The sequence below is a fragment of the Malaya genurostris genome, chromosome 1, assembly GCF_030247185.1.
Source record: "Malaya genurostris strain Urasoe2022 chromosome 1, Malgen_1.1, whole genome shotgun sequence".
Lineage (NCBI taxonomy): Eukaryota > Metazoa > Arthropoda > Insecta > Diptera > Culicidae > Malaya > Malaya genurostris.
This window is the reverse complement of record NC_080570.1, coordinates 71721143-71740233: the sequence shown is the minus strand read 5'-3', so window position 1 is coordinate 71740233 and position 19091 is coordinate 71721143. Positions and strand designations below refer to the sequence as shown.

At 39.0% G+C, this 19091-nt stretch overlaps 2 protein-coding genes across 3 annotated transcripts in view; one reads left to right on the top strand and one right to left on the bottom strand.

Annotated features, from left to right (window-relative positions):
• The first annotated feature begins 14302 nt into the window (after window positions 1-14302).
• LOC131426162 (uncharacterized) lies at window positions 14303-14881 on the top strand. Its single transcript, XM_058588646.1, has one exon. It carries the CDS (start codon window positions 14303-14305, stop codon window positions 14879-14881), a length of 579 nt encoding a protein of 192 aa, XP_058444629.1.
• Window positions 14882-16478: 1597 nt separating this feature from the next.
• Window positions 16479-19091, bottom strand: part of LOC131440413 (protein dispatched) — a 69444-nt gene continuing 66831 nt past the window's right edge. For both annotated transcript variants that reach the window (XR_009231388.1, XR_009231387.1), the window contains exons 11-17: window positions 17833-17936; window positions 17670-17773; window positions 17507-17610; window positions 17344-17447; window positions 17018-17284; window positions 16855-16958; window positions 16479-16795 (exon numbers count right to left, since the gene is read on the bottom strand). The gene's annotated coding sequence lies outside the window, so the exon portion shown is untranslated. The remainder of the gene's footprint in view (window positions 16796-16854; window positions 16959-17017; window positions 17285-17343; window positions 17448-17506; window positions 17611-17669; window positions 17774-17832; window positions 17937-19091) is intronic.

Here is a 19091-nt window from a genome sequence, read left to right as displayed (position 1 = left end):
AATCAGAATAGTATATAGAATGCACAAGGATGCCATTAAACATTTTCTTAAACCAAACTGTTCTTCGAGGAGAACACCGGCACAATCATGAAAGTCTGCTTTGGCGTACTTACAATTCAAGCTTTCCAATAGAGGACTAAATAAAAAAAAGGGCAAACGGAAGTATAAAAATATATAGATAAACAACTACCCAATCATATCGTGTCGAACACTCGTTCTGACCGGTCGTGTTTTTCTGTCGGTCCCGAACGTGTATTTCACCCTAAGTGCTTTCTGCTGTGCTGTGGTAATTGACCCAGCGCGGCCTAGTGATTTATTAGTGCGAACAGAACTATTTGTGCTAATCGAGACTTGCGCAGGAAGCAAAACAACTTAAGTGTCAAATTACCGAAACAAAGACCAAGCGCTAACCAGGGAAGCGCGTGACTGCACCGAAATCGACGAGCGTAAACTCACCCAGCAAGGCGAAGTAGGGTGGAGAGTAATAAGTAAAATGAAAGAGGGTCCTCCCAATGACCCCCCACTCCCAAGCAGCTCACTCCCCCGCTTTATGCAGAGCGGGGACGAAATCGATACCCAAACCCTGTTAATGCGCGCTACCAGCGACTCTAACCAGGGCAGAAGGGACGGGAGTCAAGGGGCTTGACGAACCCCCCCTTGTGCGAGTCGGGTGGTAGCTTGGGAGTCTTTCCTAAGCGAAAACTGTTCACACACCCGTGTGGATTACCACCATTGGCACTTCCTTCTGGAGGTGACCGGGCTTCTGGTCTCCAGACAGCTCAAGAGGAGGAAGCCTAGGATATGGCGGGGGTTCAACAGTGGGCTCTGTTGGATTTCCAAAAAAAAATCCTTGCATCTGCAAGCAACTCCGTACAAGCGATCTGGTACCGCTTCCAAAGTACCTTAGCCCAAACAACCGGAGTGCCAACCAGCACATTAGGATCGACGCCAGTAAGACCCTAATTATGGCAAACTGGCAGCTCATGGACGTGGACACGAGCAAGGAATACGTATATACTACATGACGCTACAGAGCTGACAGCCGTGCTATTCCACTACCCTAGTAAGAATGGGTGACATCTCTCTGAAACGGCGAGTGGGCTAATGGTACGGTTTCCCCCGTCCCGTTAGAACCTTGGCAGGCCTCCAAGTACGTTTCGAACCCGCCACCCTAGCCGGTGGAAGTAGGCTCAGTTGAACATTTCTGACTAGTGCCTATCCGGCTCTAAACACGGCTCCCCATAAAGGACCGTGTCAACCATAGCATGGCCTCACTGCTTGCAAAGGTCACCATGGGATCACAACGGCAACTACTTATGACGGGCGAAGATAGCGGCTTGGAGGGGGGACCCAACCAGATGGAGAAGAAGCAAAATAACAACACAACGGAGGTAGCAGATGATATGGATGCGAGCGCATTCTTAAGGAGCAGTAGGTTGACACGTTCGCCGGTAGAAACTTTCAGTATTACGGCAACGGATAGCAGCGGCACGCCACGAGGTGGGCAACATGGACTCTTTGGAGCAAAAGGGGTAACGAACCAAATGTCCACACCTAGCGGCAGCACTAAAGGAGAGCCTTCGGTGCCTACACCGAGCAGCAGCACCACTCAAGAAGGCCTACAACTTGCGAGGCCCAAGGTGTCAATGATGAAGTTGAACAGGAAGGTCATCGAGCTGCACGAATACGTAAAGGGCTGTAACAACGTGCACACCGAGATTAAGCAAAGGGTGTCGAGCCTCAGATATGCCGTGATGGAAGCTGACCGCGAGCACACAGCGCTGCAGAAGAGAGCAGAGTCTGCTGAAAAGGCTTTGAAGCTGGCCTTGGAGCAGGTGGCGGCGGTGGAAGCGTCAACCGCAATCCAGGAGACCCCGAAAGGACGCAGAAATAAGAGCTCGAACAAGCGGAGTCGAGAAACACCAGGCGAGGAAGAAGACCCGAAGAAGACAAAGAATGTTCAAGGTAGTGAGGAGTCGCGCGACGAGAGAGCCAAGGGCGATTGGAACGTCGCCAAAAATCGCAAGGAGAAGGAGTTCGACATTACCTTCAGTCCAAAAAGGAAAAAACGAAAGGGAATAATCGGATCGAAAAGGAAAGAATGCCGGTTCGTGATAAAAGGAGATCCAAAGAGAGCTGGATAGAACGCCGTCTACCCCATCCAGAGAGACACATGGGAGACGCCCTGCTGGTCAAGGCAAACGACAAACAGTCGTACGCAGCAATCCTCAAGAAAGTCCGAGAAGATCCGGAGTTGAAGGAACTGGGTGAGAACGTGGTGAGAACCAGGCGCACTCAGCAAGGAGATATGCTGTTTGAACTGAAGAAGGATCCAGCGATTAAAAGTTCTGCCTACCGAGAGCAGTTCGCCAAGTCTTTGGGCGGCCTCGTCGGGGATGGCGGGAACGTGAAGGCTTTGTGCCAAGAAGCAACGATCGAATGCCGATACCTGGACGAGATCACAACAGTAGAGGAGCTTGGTAGTGTACTGAAGACGCAATGCGAATTGGGAGAAGAGGTTCTAACGATCCGGCACACAAACAGCGATGATTCGACTATCGTTGCCTGCGGCCAGCAAATTGCTAAAGATAGGCAAGGTACGAGTTGGCTGTTCGGTGTGCCCGCTGAGAGTCGCCGCCCGAGTAGTAGAGTGACAGCAAACGGGGTTTGCGATGCTTCAAGTGCATGGGCTTCGGACACATGTCGGACCCGCCAATGCTCATTCCCACACCAACAAACCACCCGGACCCAACGGGCCCTCCAGCTCCAAGTCTGACAAAGCCAAGAACAATACCGAAAAGCTTAATCTATCCGGAATCACCCCCACCAAAAGAGAATCCGACAAACCCCCAAAAAGAAATCAAGCACCAATTAATAAATCTCCTACATCCTCACCGGTATCAAAAAGACAGACCACCAACTACCTAGATCTATCCCTCCTGTCAGAACCCGAAGAAGAACCAATGACAACGGAACATGAACAAACGACAACGGAAATCGTCGAAGAAGTCGTCATCGGAGACGCCGAATTCTCCGACTAAGTAGCGACACCAAAAACACACGCAAATGGCCAGTCAATCAAATACTCCCAACCAACAAAGCACCATCAACAACAATCCAATACGGAGAAATGACAAAAACCGAACAACACTTGCATAGCAAAGGAACATTAATGGGCTGCGAAACTCGTTAGGCGACCTACAAATAATAATCAACAATAATAACCCTTTATGCTTGGCCTTACAAGAAACACACCTACCTAACTCTTCTGACCCCACTGCATGGCTTGGACATAGTTACACCTGGGAAGCCAAGACCGGAGAGAACATCTACCAAACAGTTGGACTCGGAGTCCGAAAGGACATCCCTTCCACCACCACGCACATACAGACTGATCTGATCGCCGACAGATCACGTACCCTATTAAAATAACTGTGGTCTCGATATACCTGCCACAAAACATCCCCAACTTAAACCACCAACTACGCAAGCTAATAGACCAAATTCCCCTGGAAATTATCGAAGACCATAACGCAGTAACAATAAACGACGGGAGAACCACGTTCGTCCGCGGGAACTCAACATCAGCAATTGACATCTCCATAGCATCATCCTTAATCGCCAGATTGTACTCTTGGGAGGCTCTTGACGATGTAGCTACACAGAGAGGAATTGGCCTAGTTTGAAACAACTAATTGTATTGTTGAAATTCAAAGTCAAATATTTATTGAATCAAAATTGAAAATTGTCTGTTTCAAACCAATGATTTATATTAATCCAAATTATTAATTCGATAAGTTACCAATCATTTAATATCATTGTTGTAAGATTAAAAGTGTTTGATTACACAAAAAAATTGGTAATTTTAAATCATATTCAAAGTTGTACCAATCAAAATTCAGCTTGTTAGATGATCAATTCAGTTCAATCTAAAATATCACTATGAATCAACATATATGTTGAGTAGAAATAACCTAAATTTTCCGTTAGGTAAATACCAACCTGACGATTACATCAAAACAAAATAGTTTTTCAGTTTACTTCGGTTGCTTTCATCGTTAGCTTGCTTCTTCTCGGCTGTGTTTAGTTTTCGTTTCATCTCAGTTTCCATTGTTTTTGCGTCAGGGAAACAGTAAAGCTCGGATAGGCCAACTACCAACTTACACACTTTGTTTCACCTCCGAAGAGGCGACCGAAACAACCAGAGATTTTATAATGATATAAAGGAGATGAACACGAGACTTAAAGCAGACCTTCATTTACACCACTATACGTCATCTCAAATTTTGGATATGATAACTATCACCAAATTCTTAGACGGAATAAACGAACCACTTGCATCAATTATTTGGAATTCTAAACCTAAAACCTTAGAAGACGCGTATCAAGCTGTCGTTATAAACCAGAACGCAGAGATACGAAAACCAATGTACATTAGTTTGATTTTTCGGAATAAAGCCAGTCTTGGTTTAGCCTTAAGCTTGAACTAATTTTTTTTTAAATAAATCCTAGAACTCGATTTCGTAACTGTAGAATCTGGTTCAAAGAGCCATCACTGATAATAAACGAAGCGAGACGTGAGACACCGAGGAATCAACCCGATCGGCATTAGGACCCTTAGTAGCTGCTCAGCAAAAAGGACACCCCGACGTGCCTGCCCACGTTTCCCCCATAAGAAGAGGTGGCACATAAAAAAGTCCAGTTTTGGAAATGGTGGCATTAATGTAAGTAGATATAAAATTAGATTAGATTACTCATTAGTGACATCAGTGAAAAAAAATTGTTTTGTCAAAATAGAGAGAAAAACGTGTTTAATCCACCTAGCAGTGAGATGATACCTTTTTTTACCAATCTGCATGTGTTTTTTTTGCATGAATATTCTTCGGTGTTTAAGTTTTCATGACATTATTTTAATGACCGTCGTTTTAAGCGACAGTTTGAGATTTTAATCACTCATTACTCTGTAATGTCGAAACTGCAAATCGGATCGAATTTAAATCTAGAAGTGTGATAATCGATTAAAGATGCCATGATATGTAAGTTCCACTTTAGAGTTTACGGTAATTTAAGGTACTTCCAGAGCCGGTATTCAGGAACCAGCATAACCCAAACCGATTCGTATGGCCATATGACGAATAAATTACAACAGTTTTGAGTCCAACTTTGAAGCTCAATCCCATCTTCTATATCGGTTTGAATTTTAAAAATTCATCATCACGTAATTCGAGAACCGGAAGTCATAATTGGATAAAATTAATTAATTTTGTATATAAGTTTATTTTAATTTGAATTTTTGTTTCTGATATTTGATTAGGCTTTTTTGAGAAAACGATTGAGCTTTGAGAAACGATTTTATACTGGAACCGGAATTCTAAAATCGGTATAGCCGAAGTCAGATAAATTCACCTGAATAGCTGTTTACATTTGTTTCAAAATATTTGAAAATCAGTGAAGACATCTTTGAGAAATCATAGCACGAATTAAATTTCTAGGTGCCTTCTGAATCGACAAAAAGTTAATTTTTTTTATCGGCTATCCAAATTTGCTAACCCGATAAACCTGATTAATTTATGTGGAATAGACATTTTTATACCAATCACCCTGTATCCCCGAAACCGGATGTTGGATCTGGCTGAAGAGCAAAATGTTTTATAAATCTTGAAACTTTTCATTTGAATCTTAGATGCTTCTTAGAATTCATTTGAATCTTAGATCGGTTCAGCCATCTACGAGTAGAATGAGTTACACAATTTTGATTTCGTTTCATATATCATCCTGTAGTTCCGGAACCAGAGGTCGGAACCAAACATAATTCAGGAACTTTGTTTGGGAGCATACGACTTTTCGTATGAATCTGAATTTGTAGAAAAGAAATTTTCCGAGAAAATTGAGTGAAATTATTTGTCACACACGCATTTGCCGATCTCGACGAACTGATTCGAATGGTATATGGATGTTATGTTCTTCCAGCATTTATTGCTGTAAGTAGTTTAAAACAATATAATTAAAAAAAAATCTGCCATCATCTGGTTTATATATGTCATATTCGAACGATTATGTTGCCAAAAACGAGCCGTGCTAAAATCGGTCCGAGGCTAAATGTCATGGAAAAGGATGCTGTACACAGTCTTTTTGGTACTTAGAAACAATTGTATGTAACAGAATAAAAAATCGTGTTTTCCGTTGCTCCCAAGCATTGCTTTGTCATGCAGCGCTCAAAACTCCTACTGCTGGAATAGGGGGAAAAGTCGTTTACACAAAAATTTCGATATCTCCGTTAAAAATGGACGGATTTTAACAATCTATGGCTTGTTGGATAGGTATTATCGTGCGAAATCTAAATCTGAAAACATATTCTGTTTTCAAGGTCAATTGTGACAGATACTGTCAAAAAACTGAAAATTTTGACATAAAACTTCGTATAACTCAAAAAGTAAACATCCGATTTCAAAACCATTCAATAGCGTTTTGGGTGACGGGGAGACCTTTCATTTGAGACTAGTTTGATCAAAATCGGCCCAGCCATCTCTGAGATCTCGACCTCTTAGTTGACAACACACATACAGACACACACATACACACACACACACAGACATTTGCTCACTTCGTCGAGCTGAATCGATTGGTATATGTCATTCGGCCCTCCGGGCCTCGGAAAAATTTTCGAAAGTTTGAGCGAATTCTATACCTATTTTTTATATATATAAAAAAGGTAAAAAGAGTCGATTAGTTTACTATTTCGGAAAAATAATGCAACCGCAACCGGAATCTTCACCAGAAGCCGAGCTCGCTCGCCGACAGCAGCTCGCTATCGCCAATTTTTCTAATGTGGGAAAATTATCGGACTTTGTCCGAGATTTAGTAAAATTTGATAGCAAACCAACGGAATTAATAAGTTGGATTAGTGATGTCGAGGGCATATTTGATCTCTATCGAGATCTTCCATCCGACTCGACCGAATTCGAACTATTACAATGAACAATCAGAAGAAAGGTCGTTGGTGAGGCCTCTGACGTTCTCAACTCCAATAATGTTCTATACAGTTGGCAAAATATGAAAGACACCTTATTACTCTTCTACAGAGATAAGCGTGATCTCTAAACTCTTGACTACGAACTAACGACAATTTGCAAAGGTAGCAATGAGAGTCTAAGTAGTTATTTCAGCCGAGTTATTGATTTATTGGCAGCTATGGTAGTTCAGGTCCAAACAGATCCAGTACTTAGCACCAATGCTGAAACGCACATAGCGTATTTCAGAGAGAAATCTCTTGACTCATTTACAAGAGGTCTAGATAAACCTTTAAGTATACTACTGAAGACAGCGGACGTGCAAACACTAAGCAAAGCGTATCACTTCTGTATAGACTATTACAATATGGATGCGAGAAATGCAAAATTCAAAAACCAATATTCTAATCATCCATTACCAAAACCGAGGGATTTTAATTCACAAAAGCTACCGCCCCCAGTTCCACCGCGACGATCACCTGTTCACTCACCTTATGGACCATTTACTCAACAACCCAATAGAATATTTCCACCTGTTCACTCACCCTTACGGACAATCCCAACTAATTTTCAAGGAAATCATATGTTTCCTCCTGAGCCAGGTCCGTCACTTCCAAAACCCGAACCAATGGAAGTAGATCATAGTATCCGAAGCCGCAATATCAATTATGGTGATCGGCCAGTAAACAGACCATTATTTCCAAGCAGACCGATATTTCCACAAAAGAGAACGTTTCCGCCATCCTCTCAGACGTTCAACCCTAAACGACAAGCTCACCCACTGGAGAGCTCATATTCGTTCAACAACGATAATTTATCTGACACATATTTCCCATACGACCAACAATATGAATGTAGTCCTTACGAATACTCCGATTCCTACACAGACTACCAACCATATTACCAACAGGAGTATGAGCCAAGTAACCAGGATGATCAGACGAACGTCGAACTCGAATCGTCTAACCTAGAGACAGAAACAAAACCCGAACTGCAAGCTAATTTTTAGTTGGTGAGACCAACTATGCCATACATAAACTTAAAAACTACCATCGGAGAGTTTCCCTTTCTAGTAGATACGGGAGCCAACATCAATTTGATCCACCCACTCTTGGCAAAAAACTATTCACTATCAAGATCGTATCTTTTTTCAGCAAGAAACATAGGAGTGCAAACGGAAGATTTAACGCTAATACAGCAATAGATATCAACTTTTTCAACCTTAAAATCAATCATTACGAACAGTTTTTACTTCACGATTTTCATCCGTTTTTCCGTGGTATTATCGGAATCGGCATTTTAACTGCATTAAATGCAAAAATTGACCTTGGTAACAACACTTTGCAATTATCTAAAGGAAACGAAGACTTAACCATCCCTCTCTTGAAATACTCAACAGAAAATAAAACAAATTCTTCAAACGCAGTACTACACCAACCCATTTTACACTCAATTCCTAACGAAAAAATGTTTAGGACCTCTCATCTAGCGTATGATGAAAAAGTTAAACTACTCGAGGTGCTCGAGCGACACCATCAGTTATTTCATAAACCTAATGACAATTTGACCTGCAGCTCAGTCGTCGAATGTGCTATAGACACAGTGGATGAAATGCCTATCCACCAGAAAGTTTATCCATATCCTGCAGCATATGCCGAAGAGGTAAACAAACAAGTAGATAAATTCCTTCGCGACGGAATAATAAGGCCATCACGTTCAGCCTGGACATCTCCAGTTTGGATTGTGCCAAAAAAATCCGACGCCTCCAGAGTGAAAAAATTTAGAATGTTAGTGGACTATCGAAAATCGAGAAAACTGCTTTCTCGATCAATAACGGCAAATACGAATTCACTCGTATGCCATTTGGCTCAAAAAATGCACCCGCCATATTTCAGCGAGCGATCGACGACGTATTGAGGGAGCACATTGGAAAAATTTGTTACGTCTACATTGATGACGTTATTATATTTGGCAGCACCCTTCAAGAAGTACTATCAAATCTCGAGACAATTCTGAAAGCCTTGAACGACGCCAATTTGAAGGTTCAACTGGATAAATCAGAATTTTTGCACAAGGAAATTGAATTCCTTGAATATATAATTGCATCAGACGGTATAAAACCGAATGCAAAAAAATAGAAGTGATCGAGAATTACCCAGAACCTTCCACAATCAAAAAGCTTAGATCATTCCTAGGAATGATGGGCTACTACAGACGGTTCGTAAAGGATTTTGCGAAAATCGCAAAACCTCTTACAAACCTTCTACGAGGGGAAGGATGTACATCAAATAAGAAAATAAAATTAAATGAAAGCGAAAAAACTTGTTTCAGAAAAATGAAGAGTATCTTGTCTTCTTCCGATATACTGATTTACCCTGATTATAGTAAACCATTCTTACTCACGACAGACGCATCGGACTATGCCATCGGAGCCGTTCTGTCACAAGGCGAGACAGGCAAGGATAAACCTATCCATTTTGCTTCTAGAACTCTTTCCAAATCAGAAGAAGGGTTCTCTGTCCCGGAAAAAGAAATGTTAGCAATATTCTGGGCTTTACAGACGTTTCGAAATTACTTATACTGCGCGAAATTCAAAATTTTAACAGACCATCAGCCCTTAACTTTCTTACTATCAGCAAAAAACACCAACGCTAAATTAAAAAGCTGGAAAGCATACCTGGAAGAACATGACTATTCCATAGAGTATAAGCCAGGTAAAAGCAATGTAGTTGCAGATGCCCTGAGTCGAATAGCATGCTCTCTGACCGGTACTCAACATTCAGCGGAGACCAGTGACGATTTTTATATAAAATCAACGGAAGCCCCATTAAATGTATTTAGACACCAGTTTATTTTGAAACAAGGCCCGAACAACGTTACCACCGAGCACCCCTTCGACAAATATACTGGAGTACACGTTTGTATCCAAGAAATTAATGATCAATCACTATTACAGGTCCTCAAGAATCCCGGGTAGAAGTGATTTGCAAACCAATGCCAAATTCTGTCATTAAAATCAAACATCTTAATGGTAGAAATTGACATTATTTAGTTTGAAATAAGAGTTAAAATATCAAAAATCATAACAAAGCTTGCATTAGAAAATAGCAACAAAATAAAAAATTAGGTCATTGTAATATCAAACCAAGAACAAAATATTTACAGAAGATGAATTTAATAATTATTTTATATTCTAGCATTTAGAACAGAGTAATATCTTAAGTATTTCTCTTATCTGATTCTGATGCAGTTCATTCAATGGTATTTTATTTGAAGATAAAACTACTGGGTCAATATACTTAATGAAATTGAAATAGCTCATCAATAAAGAAATAAGATATTATAACTAATTTTGATGTTGAACAGATATTGTACAATGCCTTGATCCCTTGATGAAATATCACGAAAATATCAAGTATCGCTCTGACAACACAGAAACATCAAGCCAAGATATGATGGTAAAATTTGTTATTATTTTGACCTTTGTTTGCTATTCACACCTACCCGGGATAATTTCGACGTAAGTGAATTAAACGGACTTTTAACAACCGAAGAAATAATGGGAAAGCTGCAAGAAGTATACAAAGAACATTTCGGAAGTAAAAGGTTGTAAAAATCCGCTTTACACAAAACAATTACAGGATATCAGAGACGAAAATGAACAGTGGGACGTCATCTACAAGGAGCACTATCGTGCGCATCGAGGCGCCGAGGAAAACAAATGGCCATTTTTGAGGAAGTTTTACTTTCCAAAACTTTCTCAAAAACTGCATGATTTCGTGAAAAATTGTCAAACCTGTCACGAAAATAAAAACGATCAGAGCCCAATTAACTTCCCAATACAAAAAACTCCTAACCTTTCCAAACAGCACACATAGATATCCTTTTTATAGTTAATCTCCAATACTTAACATACATCGATAAATTTTCAAAGTACGCAGAGGCTCACTTAATTGAGTCCAGAGCCGCAGTCGACCTTATCCCAGCGGTGAAGGAGGTTTTGTCAAAGTTCAGGTTTCCCGAAACATTGGTCATGGACCAAGAAAAGTCATTTATGACCGGAGAACTGGTGAATTTTTACAATACCAACAAAATCACACCATATATTGTGGCTACAGGTCGAAGCGAAATGAATGGTACAGAAGAACGCTTCCATTCAACATTGTTGGAAATTTATCGAATCACGAAATCCGAAAATCCAGGAAAAAGTCCCGCAGAAATAATGAACATTTCCATAATCAAATATAATCATACAGTCCACTCTTTCACCAAATACACTCCATATGAAATAGTCATACCAAACTCCCAAATTTCCCATATTATTGAGACTGTCCACAAAAATTTACTCACAAAACAGAAAAAAGACATGAAATACCACAACCGGAAAAAGAGACACAAAACCATTGAAAACGGTACTGACGCATACGAAAAAACTAGACGTAGAGTTAAAACGACTCCTCGCTACAAAAAAAAATTAAAATACAACAAGTAAACAACAGTACAGTGAAGACAGCTGACGGCAGACGTGTTCACAAAGACGATATAAAAATTCGCAAAATATAACCAACAACCAGACGGATAGATTCTATCTTTCTCAGACTCAAACTGACCTTCATTTACAGATTACTAATAATTCAACCGTCATGGGGACAGACGATACACCTAACAAAACTGGACAACCAACCAATCATAATACTTGACCACGACATGGACGAATACAGACTAGTAATTACTAATATATTCACCACTTTAATGAAACGGCTATCAAAACGCATATAAATGATTTGAAATATGCATACAAGGAACTAACTGCTAATCAATTTACACCACTCATTATACAACAATTTGAGGAGATAGTTCAAACTCTTAGGAAAATATCCATAACAAATAGGCAGAAACGATGGGATAGATTAGGAAATTCATCGCTGGCAGCCCAGACGCTGACGATCTAAAATTAATAAATTCTTCCATAAACAATCTTGTCACCAATAATAACCTTCAGATAAAAATCAATAGAGAATTAACACTTCAGATAAAAGAGACTATCTTTAAAATTAGAGACGCACTTAAGCTGTTTAATGCAAAATCCTCTGAATCTCATACCATAAATATTCTAATGAATCTTGAATACTTGCAATCAAAACTACAACAAATTATAGAAACAATAGTTTTAGCTAAGCTACGAGTTTTGAACATTCAAATATTAACCGAAAGAGAACTAAAAATCCTGTCAGAAGATCTGGCTAGGGAACACTTGATCACACACACAACTGCCGAAATCATCTCCTACGTCACCGCATCAATCGCCACGAATCATCAGGAGGTCGTATTATTGGTAAAAGTACCCAAATTAGACAACGGAATCTTCCATAAAGTCCACATTCACCCTATCATTACAAATCATAGCCAAATTCATTTGCCCCAACGAAATTATCTCATCTCTAAGAACGAATGCTTCGCCATAAAATCATTGGATCCTACCATTTTCAACAAACATGAAATAATGCCAGTAAACCTAGACTGTATCCCAATGCTTCTAAGAGGAAAACCAGCCAGGTGCAATTACACCACAAATCCAAGAATCAGCGAAATAACCTCCATCGACAGCCAACACATATTAATAAACCAGATGGATAACCTAACTATCAAGACAACCTGCGGAGAATTCGAAAGGAATCTCACCGGGTCATATTTGATAACCTACACCAGCTGCTCCATAAATGTAACCAGTTATAGTTTTTCCAACAGAGTGCAATATCTCACAGGAGCACCGATTAAACTACCCCTGGATGGAGTACCCATTACAAAACAGCAAGAAGTTCTAAATCTGAGCTTAGAACACCTCCACAGCTTGCAGATGCAAACTAGGAAGGATCTGGAGTTCATCAGACTGGAGAGCAATAGCATTCAATGGCCACATTGGTCCATCTTTGGAAGCACATTTGCTATACCTATAATTATTGGTCTTGGCATATTTTTTTTTTTTGATAAGCCATCAAAAAGAAGAATCGAGCCTGTCAACCAACACACAATCGAAGTTCAAGAATCGGACATTGATGAAGCTGATTCGTACGGAGCCTCATGTCTAAAGGGGGGCCAGTTAACGACCTTGCTACCCGGACTTGCACCCGACGACACCTCAGCAGTAACCAGGCAGCAGAGCACATTATGTGCTGACGCAGAACACGCTATACATTTCGGCACGTTGCTAATTGTGACAACGTGTGCAGAACGCACGTTAGCTAGGGTATTGTTAGTTTGATTTTTCGGAATAAAGTCAGTCTTGATTTAGCCTTAAGCTTGAACTCGGCGTTGAGTCTGGTCGGTCACAGCATAAAACAAACAAATTATGCAAAGTCAACATTCTCGATGCTATTGTCGCACCGCGATGTAGGAACATAAAGAATCATTCAAATATTCAATGTACTTATATATATATATATATATATATATATATATATATATATATATATATATATATATATATATATATATATATATATATATATATATATATATATATATATATATATATATATATGTATGTATATATATATATATATATATATATATATATATATATATATATATATATATATATATATATATATATATATATATATATATATATATATATATATATATATATATATTTGTAAATAATTGGCATTAAGAAATTTAGATATAATAACCCAACAATTATCAATAAACACACAGTCAAAATCCAAACCTCATTCAGCAAACATTCGTTTCCGAAACACCGGAGCTCTTCGTTGCTTTTCCACTTTGCATCCCTTGGTCGATCTACTTCCTTGTTTGTAACGCAGGCTGGGAATCATATTAACCACACGACCAGACTTAGTATCGGTTTGTTACGCAGGACGGTACTAACTGGACGAAGGACTCCATTCCAAAGTCTATAGCGTGTAGCGTTTGTTACGCAGGCGCTACAAACTATAGAATCAATCTAGACTTATACGTGGCTTGTACCGCAGGACATTTCTAACTAGAACCTTGCTCGAACGTCGTAAGATCGCCCAACCGGCGGGCGATATATGGTGGCTCCAGAGAGGATTTATCCTCAAAGTTTCGCGACGTTAAAAGGAACGAAATAAAAGTTCAAGCATGTCCGTAGCTCATAGCGGACAAATAAACGTGTTGTAACGAAAAAGAGTGTATCCATAGCTAATAACGGATTATACACAAGTGAGTGAGTGTTTGACGTCTGTCAGTACAATATCACAACCAGGTGATATATCACGCAATTCGTACCAGAAGGAAGCATCGTAAATATGGCCTCCACATCGTACGTGAACAATCCCAACGGGAACTGCCGCCTGTGCCAGGACAAAGACAGTGCGGACGAATGGATGGTCGAATGCACGAAATGTTGGAATTGGTTCCACATGGCATGCGCCAAACTTGAAAAAAGATCAACGGTAAAGGAATCTTGGCACTGTCCAAAGTGTACGGAAGAAATAAAGGAAATCCAGCTTCTGAAGAAGGAGCTGGAAGAATATAAACGGACAACCACGAGAAGTAAGTCCAAAGAACGCAGCCAAGTTGATACGGTTGAACTGCTACGGCGTCAATTTGAGGCGCAGCTGGAAAGCCAAAAGATACGTGACGAGGCTTTCCAAAAAACCATGCTTGAAATGGCAAACAAAATTCATCAAATTAAAAACGATCCCGAAATTGTTAGCACTTCTACGGCTTCCACAATAAAACTACCAGATGAAATTACAAACCTACTAAGAAGACAAACATCAACGCAGCTTCCACAATTCAACGGTAATTATAAGTATTGGTCAAATTTTAAACGACTTTATGAACAAAGTAAACAAGAAGGACAATTCAGTTATATGGAATAGACTTATGGCGAGTATCGGCAAATCGGTTAAAGTACACATTAATGCATTGTTAATGGACCCGGGAAACGGGACACAAGTTATCGAAACAATCCCAAGTTCTTGTTCGACACAGAGTCAGCCCTTTTATTTAATTAACAATCATTTACTATTCAGATTAGAGTTATTGCGAGAGTAATTGTTTAATTGTTTTTGGAACCTGATTTTAGTCCCCTGTGCAGTTTAGTTAGCATAAAGATTATAACAGCGAATAGTTTTGTATTTGTTTTTAACCACTTAACATTAACCTTAACCCTATCATTAGATCTTTAGAGAATATTAGCATTTAAAGAATAGAACTTCCAGCGTTTTAATAGAATAAATTTAAGTTAAATCAAGCTTGAGAATTAGAAAGCAACAGTTATTATTTTAAGACAACTTATTCTTGGAATAGATTCTTTACAACACAAATTCTAATGATGGTTGAAATGACTCAATTCTCTTCGCTAGCTGAAATTAGAGAAGAAGCTAACTTGATGGCGAGCAAGATTGATGAAGCTGAATTTACTGAAGAGCTGCGGAACACACTTCAAAACTTTGAATACCAGGGTCTGAATGTTCTAGGTATTATGAATAAACTCTACTCAAGAGGCCGTGCAGTTGGGAAATCAAAAGAGGTGATTCAAAAGGATATAATTCATTAATCATTCTTTTCATCAGTAGAGGTAACAACATTGACAAAATGATCTTACGCACCAGTGATTCCGGAAAAAATTGGATTACAAGTCTAAAACAAATCTACGAGATTGCAAATAATGTCGGGTCAGGAGGTAGCAACGTAGTGACGCTATCCAGAGTTGCCTCCGTTATGCCGGTGCTTACTTTGAAGCTGCTCTCTCATTCTGGTGCTGTAATACCAAGAGCAGTGTCACTGCCTGCAGAGAAGTTTGGAACAGAATTTTCAAAAGCAATGCAGACAGTGATTGCTGCAGCTCTATTCCTTGGATTCTGCAAAGATCTGGGTCTATTGGATGAGAAGGGTGTATCAGGCACTATCACACCGGCAGTGGCATCGTTCAATTCCAAATTACCCAATGAGACAGTTTCATTCATGTAATTCTGATGTTATGTCATTTGCAATTCAGAAATACATTGATTAAGAGATAATTCGGATCAAGTCAAAGACTAGCCTAGTTATATTTATTTTTCAAAATTCAAATTTTTTATTTATAATATAGGGCTGGTCTTTGTGTTATATAAAAAAAAGAAACATTGGACAGCCACTAGCGATATTCAACGAACTGTGGAAGGATCTGACAAAATTACGGAACCCACGTATGGAAAACCCTCAAACAATGCACAGTGGGGAAAAATGGACCAAAAACGCGACGATTTTTTTGGAGGCATGATACAGCTGACCACAAAGCACTTTTTTGGTGTAAAATGGTCAGTAAAATCGATTCCATGTATTTAGAAGGACCGCACGAAACGCTATCATGTTCATTTTACTCCAAGTTCCCTTTTGATACTGCATTGTATTCAAGCTTAACTATATAACATGAAACCGAAGAACTTGCAGAAGAGCGAATAGAGAGTTTCCGATGTAAAAAAGTCTAACAAATCGATTGCATATAGTTTTATTGACAGCAGAAAACTCGTTGCACCGTTTTACCCCATTTCTTTTCTAGTTATAATATTCAGTTGAATTATGATCTACAATCCAAAAGCAGATCCAATGCGATCTATCAATATTGGTTCATAATACGTGCAAAACATCTGTGATCCAATAAAACACAATGGGAATGACAGTACTAGTCCGTTTAACCCGTTTTACCCCAATTTATTTCATAAGTCGTATTTCTGGTTAAACTTTCTTTCGCATACCGAAAGCAGTATGATTGCGGTTGATGTAAATCGATTGATATTACGAAGAAAGACCTGAAAATAGGATTACAAATGAATTCAATGACCGCACGAATCTTGCTATACCGTTTTACCCCAATTTATTTCATAAGTCGTATTTCTGGTTAAACTTTCTTTCGCATACCGAAAGCAGGCTGATTGCGGTTGATGAAAATCGATTGATATTACGAAGAAAGACCTGAAAATAGGATTACAAATGAATTCAATGACCGCACGAATCTTGCTATACCGCTTTACCCCAATTTATTTTATAAGTCGTATTTCTGGTTAAACTTTCTTTCGCATACCGAAAGCAGGCTGATTGCGGTTGATGAAAATCGATTGATATTACGAAGAAAGACCTGAAAATAGGATTACAAATGAATTCAATGACCGCACGAATCTTGCTATACCGTTTTACCCCAATTTATTTCATAAGTCGTATTTCTGGTTAAACTTTCTTTCGCATACCGAAAGCAGGCTGATTGCGGTTGATGAAAATCAATTGATATTACGAAGAAAGACCTGAAAATAGGATTACAAATGAATTCAATGACCGCACGAATCTTGCTATACCGTTTTACCCCAATTTATTTCATAAGTCGTATTTCTTGTTAAACTTTCTTTCGCATACCGAAAGCAGGCTGATTGCGGTTGATGAAAATCAATTGATATTACGAAGAAAGACCTGAAAATAGGATTACAAATGAATTCAATGACCGCACGAGTCTTGCTATACCGTTTTACCCCAATTTATTTCATAAGTCGTATTTCTGGTTAAACTTTCTTTCGCATACCGAAAGCAGGCTGATTGCGGTTGATGAAAATCAATTGATATTACGAAGAAAGACCTGAAAATAGGATTACAAATGAATTCAATGACCGCACGAATCTTGCTATACCGTTTTACCCCAATTTATTTCATAAGTCGTATTTCTGGTTAAACTTTCTTTCGCATACCGAAAGCAGGCTGATTGCGGTTGATGAAAATCAATTGATATTACGAAGAAAGACCTGAAAATAGGATTACAAATGAATTCAATGACCGCACGAATCTTGCTATACCGTTTTACCCCAATTTATTTCATAAGTCGTATTTCTGGTTAAACTTTCTTTCGCATACCGAAAGCAGGCTGATTGCGGTTGATGAAAATCAATTGGTATTACGAAGAAAGACCTGAAAATAGGATTACAAATGAATTCAATGACCGCACGAATCTTGCTATACCGTTTTACCCCAATTTATTTCATAAGTCGTATTTCTGGTTAAACTTTCTTTCGCATACCGAAAGCTTCTTTCGAAAGGTCTTTGTTCGTAATATCAATCGATTTTCATCAACCGCAATCAGCCTGCTTTCGGTATGCGAAAAAAGTTTAATCAGAAATACGACTTATGAAATAAATTGGGGTAAAACGGTATAGCAAGATTCGTGCGGCCATTGAATTCATTTGTAATCCTATTTTCAGGTCTTTCTTCGTAATATCAATCGATTTACATCAACCGCAATCATCCTGCTTTCGGTATGCGAAAGAAAGTTTAACCAGAAATACGACTTATGAAATAAATTGGGGTAAAACGGTATAGCAAGATTCGTGCGGCCATTGAATTCATTTGTAATCCTATTTTCAGGTCTTTCTTCGTAATATCAATCGATTTACATCAACCGCAATCATCCTGCTTTCGGTATGCGAAAGAAAGTTTAACCAGAAATACGACTTATGAAATAAATTGGGGTAAAACGGTATAGCAAGATTCGTGCTGTCATTTAATTAATTTGTAATCCTATTTTTAGGGCTTTTTTCGTAATATCAATTGATTTTCATCAACCGCAATCAGCCTGCTTTCGGTATGCGAAAGAAAGTTTAACCAGAAATACGACTTATGAAATAAATTGGGGTAAAACGGTATAGCAAGATTCGTGCGGCCATTGAATTCATTTGTAATCCTATTTTCAGGTCTTTCTTCGTAATATCAATCGATTTACATCAACCGCAATCATCCTGCTTTCGGTATGCGAAAGAAAGTTTAACCAGAAATACGACTTATGAAATAAATTGGGGTAAAACGGTATAGCAAGATTCGTGCTGTCATTTAATTAATTTGTAATCCTATTTTTAGGGCTTTTTTCGTAATATCAATTGATTTTCATCAACCGCAATCAACCTGCTTTCGGTATGCGAAAGAAAGTTTAACCAGAAATACGACTTATGAAATAAATTGGGGTAAAACGGGTTAAACAGGCTAGTACTGTCTTTCCTTTGTGTTGAATTGGATAACAGATGTTTTGCACGTAATATGAACCAATATTGGTAGGTCATATTGGATCGGCTT

What these genes read in the sequence shown, in the direction of transcription:
- LOC131426162 (XM_058588646.1), top strand. Translation starts at nt 14,303, where the DNA reads ATGGCCTCCACATCGTACGTGAACAATCCCAACGGGAACTGCCGCCTG.